General features: G+C 33.5%; 1 protein-coding gene across 2 annotated transcripts; it reads right to left on the bottom strand.

Moving 5' to 3' along the window:
• Window positions 1–625: 625 nt before the first annotated feature.
• On the bottom strand, window positions 626–7,605 carry LOC136344891 (trypsin 3A1-like). 2 transcript variants are annotated; one of them, XM_066292778.1, is made up of 6 exons: window positions 7,439–7,595; window positions 6,907–7,096; window positions 6,696–6,849; window positions 6,169–6,297; window positions 5,853–5,966; window positions 626–880 (listed from the first exon to the last, which is right to left on the bottom strand). In XM_066292778.1, exons 1-6 carry the CDS (start codon window positions 7,488–7,490, stop codon window positions 710–712), a joined length of 810 nt encoding a protein of 269 aa, XP_066148875.1. In that variant the 5' UTR covers window positions 7,491–7,595; the 3' UTR covers window positions 626–709. The 2 variants fall into 2 exon arrangements, with proteins under 2 accessions (XP_066148875.1, XP_066148884.1); XM_066292787.1 differs by lacking the exon at window positions 626–880 and adding an exon at window positions 1,760–1,826 and having other exon boundaries at window positions 5,818–5,966; window positions 7,439–7,605.
• Window positions 7,606–8,991: the final 1,386 nt, after the last annotated feature.

The following is an 8,991-nucleotide window of genomic DNA, read 5'->3' as shown; positions in this document are numbered from 1 at the left end:
TTACCGGGCTGGCCTCTGAAAAATTTAAATTATCCAATGTTGACCAACGACAACGTTTTTGTGAATTCTTCACGTAATACCATTTGATCTACCAGAACCGCAAAACAAAAATATTCAAAATTAAGTATTTAAATTGAATATCGCGAGAGTCGCTGATTCTCACGGTTGCGTGTTACTTAACACATTTCCCTGTTAAACAGGAAAAATTCTATTACTTGCGTTCTTATTTATAAGAAAATGTTTCTGGTTCATTTGCAATGTAGAAATATGTTTTTAATAATTTTATTGCTTAAATCTACTAAATGAGTGAATCCAATTATACTGAGGCTAGCTGCTTAGGTACAGAAGACAATTTCGGTTTTTTTCCTATTGGCTCCACATTTTTCAAGCTTCAAACGGACGGCAATAATTCGTTCTGGTTGACGAAAAACTAAAATTATGTTATAAACTTATATCAAACACTGTCTAATCGGATTAAACCGACTAAAACCTGATTGTTATGTGGGTCATAGAAGGTAGCCCTATAGCTGGGCAGCAAAACCGATTTTGCACGGATCACGGCTTTTTTAACTTAAAACAACCGAATATTTTTGCAACAATATTTACCTAAAAAATTATATCGTGCTAATAAACATTTTTCTTTTATTTTAATTCTCACATTAATGCTCAAATACTCTATAATACTGTTTAAACCAAGGCACGATAACACTTATCCAACAGTATTGTGAATCGAGTTGGAACTGATAATTCCATTTATGTAGTCTATAAAATCGGTAACCTTGGTGTAGACCCCTGGGGTTGAAGCTTGACCACAAACATCTCCCCAAGAGACGATTCCAATTTGAGCTCCGTTTGTTACAAGAGGACCTCCAGAATCACCCTAAAATCGGTCATAAACGGATTATGCAAACCTAGTAAACAGGATGATTGGAAGGTAGTACTGTATACTAAATAGGGTAATAGAGGCTATTCCGAATCGATTTAATCAAACATGTCTACAAGAGTAGGGTCTGAAATACCCGACTTGACATACAGATGGCGCTTGTTTTTTAATTTGCCGATATTCCAAATTCCTGACCTTACAAAGCTTTTGTCTAAAGTTTGAGGGCGCTACATAGATTTGTGTTTGTTTTCGTGCACTTTTTAATGAGCGCTTTTAGAGATTTTGTGAACATGGAAAAAATTGATCATCAATGTGTGATTTAATACTTTCATTTGAAAGGTTTTAGTCTATCCAACATCAAAGTGACGCTAAATTCTACTCTGAGGGCATCTGGTCCTTCGTTAAGTACTGTAAAATATTGGGTGGCAAAGTTTAAACGCGGTCGTACGAGCTGCGAAAACGAACTCCACAATAGTCAACCCGAAAACATTACAAATCTGACCACTCCAGATATTGTAGTGAAAATTCACAAAACAATCGTGAAAGATGGGCACTTCCAAAAAGTACTGTACACGATATTTTGATCAAAGAATTTGATATGAGAAAGTGGGCAAGATGGATGTCGCGATTACTCACAATTGAACAAAGACAATGTCGTCAGGATGTTTCAATAGAGTTTCACATGCAAGAAAGATGACGTAGTCAATTTTTTGGGATGCAAGTGGGAATAATTTTTATTGACTATTTTCCTGAAGAAAAAAAAACAAGAAACGGAAACAAAGGATATTATACAAATTTATTGCAGCGTTTGAGCAAAGAAATGAGCAAAAATTAGACCAGTCCACACTCTCGTCAATGCGATGGCCAAAGTGAATATTTTTGCTCAGCCACCTAATTTGCCAGATTTAGCCTCTTCAGATTACTTTCTAAGCTTGAAAAATTCCTTGGTGGAAAAACATTTGCCATTAATGAAAAGGTAATTTTTTTTTATTATAAATAGGGTAGAGAAGCTATAAATATCACAGGGAAAAGTATGCCAATCTTAAAGAAGACTATGTAGAAAAATAATGTAATATTTTCCAAGATGTTTTTTTCTTTGAGTGTTAGGACGAATACATTTGGAACTATCCTCGTATATATAATATAGTGTTACGATTTCCCTGATAATAATAAAAATTTTAATATATTGATATATATGTAAAAACATAACAAGTCCTTTGGTCAAAAAAATGTACCGACCCTTTTTGTTATGTATGAATGGATTGTTTAAATTATTTAAGTCATAAATCTAAAATGGCTTTGTTGTTTACATAGAACTTCATAAACATAATTTTTCTAGATTGTAGTACTACAAAGGGTCAAATTCAATCGAGTGTTTTATATGAACACTTAGGTGTACGTTTATTCAAATTTCTTTAAAACTCCCTTAGGCAATGGTCTTTCAGTTCTTATGGAAAGTTTCTTAAGAAACGTTTAAAAAATGAAGGAAATTAATGTTAATACTTAGTAGTTTCCACCAAGCACATTCGCTAAAACTCAGAGTAGCCATTTATTATCTTAGGATTGTTTTGTACATATTCGACTTTTTCGGTTTTTTATCATTTTTAATATAGTCTGCACATTCGACATAAATTCTTAATACAATAAAATAATAAATTATTTTTCAATGTAAAGAAAAAAGTATTCGGTGATTTCTTAGTTGATTTTGAAAAATAAGGAAGATTACAAAGTATGATAAATAAATAAATCATTAATAATTTATTTATTAAGTTCAGAATGGAAATCACCATTCTGAATATATCTACGTGCTCTATTCCTCATTACTCTTGTGATGATATCGAGTCGTATTTCTTGTTTAAGTTGTTGGGCAGCTTGATTCATTCCAGGAGGGGCCTAACCTAGCAATTAAATGGTCTCTATTTTGAATCTTCCGTTCATATACCAGCGATTTAATGTGACCCCATACAAAAAAATCAACGGACGTAAAGTCAAGAGCCTGTCCGGCCAGAAAATGGTGGACCCATTTTGCCCAATCCAGCGATTAGAGAACAATTACGAATTTAGATATTTACATATCTTTTGTTTATAATGTGCAAGACAGCCATTATGTTGAAAAAACATATCTCTTCACAAATTTAGGAATAAATACTTTAGTAGAACAGACAGACTTTTTTGCAGAAAAGCTATATAGAATTTCTCATTTAAATTCTGTTGTTGCACTTCAGTGAAATGATCAGCGATATCTCTTCCTCACATGGTAACATTAAAATTATGTTGAAAGGAAGTCCATTTTCGTATGAAAATTGTCATTCTTGTTATTCCAATAATTTCAATTATGGCGGTTTATAATGCCGTTTTTAGTAAATTTTTCAAAAAATCCATGTGAGAAATTAACTCTTTATTGTACTAAAATCTTGGAAAATCAAATTTATGAAAATCTATGTAAGTAGCAATGCCATTTTAGATTTTTATGGCTTAAATAATGTAAACAGTCTATTAATACATAATAAAAAAAATAACTTTTTTGTTTTAAAAGGATTTGTTGTTTTTCCGCAATTCCATAATCGAAAAAAGATAGGATCAAATTAAAAAATATAAAAAACTTAATTGTCAGGAAAACTATAACACCTAGTACATAGGGCGTCCCAAATGAAGTGAGTTCCGTGGAGATTATAGAAGCAGTAAGAGATACAAGGTAGCTCAAAGTAAAAAAAAAGATGCGCACATTTGTTCCAATTCAAAAAATATTTTAAAATTAAAAATATGTACAGGAGTTGTCAAAAAATTCGCAAAAAACTGAAAATTGTGATTTTCGAAAATCATAAATTATAAGAATGCCGTTTGAGTAAATACTACAGAATTTGACAGTTCTGTATGATGGACAATTGCCAATCGTATGGCGTTCTCAGAATTTTTCTAGGCCTTCTAGATTTCGAGAAATTATATTCAACTTTGTTATTTTTTGTGGTTTTCATATTGGATTTTGATGACGTCAAATAGACAATAAAAAAAGCTTTTTAAACATATATTCCAAATGTGTCCTTGGACTTGCCAAAGTACAAAAAAATAAACAAAAACATCGTTTCACCTTAGTAGGCTTAGAAACAATTGTTATGTTTTATACTATTCAAAGAGCATCACTAGACCTTTGTGCGGTACAACAAACAAGTCTTCACTGTTGTTGTATTTGAGATCAGTTTTTACTCTTTCAAAGTTATTTTTATCAGTTTTACGCTTTCATTTGCCAAAAATTTTGAAGTAATAAAATTTTGGAACGGTTTTCAAATCGAGAAAATCTGGAGATTAACGACTGCTACATTTTAAGTGGAAGAATTGTAAGTAGAGCTCAAAGTATGTGTCTCCAGAGGTATTTAGAGAGACGTCAACCTAGGAACACAATATTTAATTGGTTTAGAGTTAATCTACTTAAGTATAAATCATTTAAGAAGAAAACCAGAACACGCAGGATTAATGAAAATGTTGAAAACTACGTTGTTAGAAGTGTTGTTAAAAACCATCGCATCTCACTGCATCAAATAGAATGTAATATTGGTATAGCTAGATCAACTGCTCATCGATTCCTTAAGAAAAATAAATTTAAACCGTACCGAGAACATAATAGCCAAAGTCTTAGAGATTGTGACACTGAGAGAAGACTTCATTTTTTCTACTCGTTTTTAAGAAAATCTATAGCAGATCCTGAATATCTTCTTAGAGTTTTACGATCTGACGAAACACATTTCACAAAATCTTAAATATTTAATAGAAAACGTAACGTATATTGATATGACGGAAATACACGAATGAACAAAGGAATTGAGATATCAACTCAAATGGAACTTAGAATTCTTAATGGACGTATGATATTTGTTACTTTTGACGGAACACTTACTGGGGAAAGATATTTAGAATTTTTGCAGCAGAATTTCATATAAATGATTGATGATTTCACGCTGACTGCTGTATCTAACATGTGGTTTCAGCAAGATGGGGCACCACCATATACCTCATTAGTTGTTACGCAATATCTAAATACTACCTATGGAAATAAAGGATCTGTTAGTGGTTCAGCACGTTTCCAGACTTGACACCTCTCAATTTTTTTGTTTGGAAATATGTAAAAAATAAAATTTGCTGCAGATCTCACGACACAGTAAAAGAGTTAGAGACTGTAGTTGTGCGACCATTCAAGAAATACCTCCAGATGTGGTAAAAAGTGCTTGTTTGTCCATCGTTAAGAGCTGTAGAGTTTGTGTTAACCATAACGAAGAAATATTTGAACACTTTTTATAGTTATTAGCATTAGAAATTCCTACTCATAGTAAATAAAAGTACCTATTCTTTCATTGTGTTCCTTTGTTAATTTTGGTAAACTTTATAGAATTATAGCACTCGTTTCATAAACCTACTAATGTGAAATTATATTTATGTTTATTTTTTCTGGGGGGCAGGTCCAAAGACACCTTTGTATTATATGATGAAAAATCTTTTTTTATTGTATATTTAGCGTCACAAAAATCCAATATGACCGCCATAACAAAATAACAAAGTTTGGTATAATTTTTCGAAATCTACGAAGCTTGGAAAAAGTCTAAGAACGCTATTCCATTGGCAGTTGTCGATAATACAGAACTGCCGAATTTCGTAGAATTTACTCAAACGGTGTTCTCATAATTTATGATTTTCGAAAATCACAGCTTTCAGTTTTTTGCTCATATTTTGACAACCCCAGTACATATTTTTAATTTTAGAATATTTCTGAATGGGCACAAATGTGTGCATTTTTTTTTTATTTGAGCCATTTTACATCTCTTACCGCTTCCATAATCTCCATGGAACTCACTTTATTTGGGACACTCTTTGTAGGTATGTTTGGGTAAATCAAGTCAGAATAACCTCTTCTAATGCCCTATTTAGTATCTTGCGTTACCTACCAAACACCCTGTATAAATGTTTCAAAGTTACATACAGTGCAAGAATCTTTTCCAGCTTCTCCACCAGCGCATATCATCCTAGGACTAATGGCATTTCCATAAGCGCCAGCCTGACAAGTTGAGGTGGTGATTAAGGGAACCGTAACCATCTAGAAATTATTTTCAAAAGGCATCAAATTAATTTAATAATTTACTACATATGAACCGACAACACTGCAACTTTCTTTTGTCAGATCTGTCAGATCAGCATCTCATAGTAACTATTTGAATCCCTGGACTTCATATCTGTCTTTCCATAATTTGAAGGATGTTGATCATTTGTAAAGGTAATGTTTAAAGAAAGATTTTTACCTGTAATATGCTGGCAAGGTCCCCATTGTTACTAGTAAGGCCCCAGCCGGTTACCACTGAACTTTGACCGTTCGGAAAAGTAGTAGATGCCGCAGGAAGAGGAATTGGCTGGACACCAGTACCAAAAATCTGTAAACAGTCGATTGTAAAAGGAATTTTTCTGTTTAGTAACGTTAAGAAAAACAAGAATGTCAATGTGGCAACACAGTGCGTTTAGTTATGACCAACTATTCCGCTTTTTGCTTATCGATTTTCCATAAACTAACCACATACTCAACGCCACGTTGCCATGACTTATTTTTTGGAAAATGATTTAGGATGAAACAGAGATTTTACAATTAAAATTTTTTTATTAACAAAGTGAACACCCAACTTGAGCACCTAAGTTCCCTATTAAAGTGAAATGCCACCAATGCCAGAAGAGGCTCAAAAATTAATGTAAAAATAAGACAATCTTAATAAGACGATCCCCAACATAGATTTTCTATCACGTGGATCTGCGTCCTTTAAAAATTACTCCAGCTTACCAATGGCGTAGCCAACTCCAAAACAGCCACATCATAGTCATAAGTGTCCATATTGAAGTCATGATGCGAATTAATTTTTTTCGTGGCCAGAATTTGTCCTCCGCTGGTTCGAGAGGATGAACCGGCTCGGATTGTAATATGAGACACTCTTGACCTACACGCAATTGCCAATTAAAATCTAGTGAAACTGCTGATATGATATAGGACTCACTCATCTACAAAACAATGAGCGGCACTTAAAATGTGAGTGGTGGTCAATATGGAACCACCGCAAGCATGTTGGCCGTCAATCAAAATAGATACTTGGTAGGGGTAGTCTGTAATGTTAGCATCCTGGCCTCCTACTATGCGGACGAAGGAAAAATCTGTTCGGTTTGTGGGGGAAAGGGGCAATGCGAGGGCTAGAATGGTGCAATAGGACCAAAATGGAAACATAGATAATACCTACCTAGTACATATTTAATTAAATTTCAAAGAATAACTTCATTATGAATGTTTAAACGATCTAAGTCTTTGTATCATCCCTGAATTGCGTAACATCTATGACGTATAAGCGTCTACATGTGCACATACTTCGCTTTTGGTACACACTCGTTACTTTTCTTTGTGGCCATCTACATTACAATGTACGTTTCTCTCCAAAACGTTTAATTTATTAGTTTAAAAATTGATTTTTTGATCTGAAGGAATTACTCAAGTCCTTCATATCTTTCTCGATTCTATAGGAATGCCTTTATACTTACCAGTCTGCTGCAACCCACACAATGCCACTACAAGAAAATTTACCATCAGCATCCTGTTGGAAGATACTTTAACAAGCCACTAACACAATATTTATCTTGAAGGCAAACGGAGCTACTGCTTACAATCTATTGTTTAATCCAGAATAAAAATTTAATTGCTATATAAACAGATCCGAGATAATGAGCTCCACAAGTATCAGATGTGGGTATCAGATTAATATTGTGTCTAGAAAAACAAACTTCAACTTTACCTGGAATCCACTTATCCAGGTTTAAAAAAAAATCCCCTAATCTTAATATCGATTGCTACTCTAACGTTTCAATATAGTAATAATTTATTCATTTCGAGGATCTGAGCAACTCCTTGAGGGCCAAACAAAACACTTCAATTTTATTTCCTACGAAATCAAGACCCCTAAAATTTTCCGTCGGAACCCTGGTAGTGACCTGTATCGACCTTTTCGCACTATCTCAAAATCTGTTGCGAAATTGTGATGTAGCAAGTCACTCTGCCCCTAACTTTTCATATCATGATATCCCTCCTAGAGATACTACTACTACTACTCCAAATACAGTCGCATTGTCCTTATAATGTGTAGACGAGCATTGTTATGAATTAAACATAACATTGTTCAATGTACGGTTTAGCACTTACATTATCACCACGAATTATGACAGGTTCTGTATGTGCCTTTAAGGAAATGTTTGCCCACGCCATTATGCCATCATCGCCAAATTGAACTTTAGAGGAAACACGACAATCTGCAAAACGTTCACCAGCTCTTCTATGATGCCCATCAAATGAGTATCTATTGCATCTGGATTTATCAGTGAATAGTATTACACCCCATCTTTGAAAACCCCAATAAAGATGTTCGCGAGAAAATTGTAAAAGCTTTTGTAGACGATCTATAATCAATAGATTCCAGAAGCTTCGCTTCTGAAATTTATTCTAGATTGATTTAAGCGTCTATGAATTGTATAAACGGAAGCGGTGTTTCTACGGGCGTCATTTAATTGTTGAAAAAGTGTTACAGCTCATAATGCGCTGTTGTATGTTCTGATGAAACGATCTTCAATTAAACATATCTTCTTGGTTCTCTTTGTCCTGGTTCATCATCCCCTTCTGATGAATTGTCCTGTTTTCCGAAATTGTTGTAATGTATCTAATACAGTACTCCGCGGAATCACTAAGACATTTAAAATGTAATGAATACTTCTTCTTACAAGGCAACAGCTTTTTTAGATGTCACATTTTTTTTATTACAAGAGTAAGAAACTGAAATATGTATTTTCACTAAAAGCAAAATTGTTGAAACTGAAAATGGCATAAGCAATAATGCTGCTTAATTTGAAACACTTATTTCGCCCTGATGTTCAACAAATTGTAAACTCGAGTTTTTCTGGAATATAAAGGCAAATATAATCTAAACAAGCTGAAATAAGAAAGAACGTTGTGACTAATAAAATATTAACACGATTTCAGAAAATGTCCATACATTTTTTTTTTGTAAGAAAACTACGTGTTCTGTTAATTTTGCAGTCCAATGTAA

This window comes from Euwallacea fornicatus, chromosome 2 (assembly GCF_040115645.1).
Source record: "Euwallacea fornicatus isolate EFF26 chromosome 2, ASM4011564v1, whole genome shotgun sequence".
Taxonomy (NCBI): domain Eukaryota; kingdom Metazoa; phylum Arthropoda; class Insecta; order Coleoptera; family Curculionidae; genus Euwallacea; species Euwallacea fornicatus.
This window is presented reverse-complemented; position numbering and strand designations above follow the sequence as displayed.

Coding starts and splice junctions, on each gene's coding strand:
- LOC136344891 (XM_066292778.1), bottom strand. CDS start 7,490: ATGCTGATGGTAAATTTTCTTGTAGTGGCATTGTGTGGGTTGCAGCAG. Junction 7,097..7,438: donor GTGTGGGTTGCAGCAGACTG/GTAAGTATAAAG, acceptor GCACCATTCTAG/CCCTCGCATTGCCCCTTTCC. Junction 6,298..6,695: donor TGGAGTTGGCTACGCCATTG/GTAAGCTGGAGT, acceptor GACTGTTTACAG/ATTTTTGGTACTGGTGTCCA.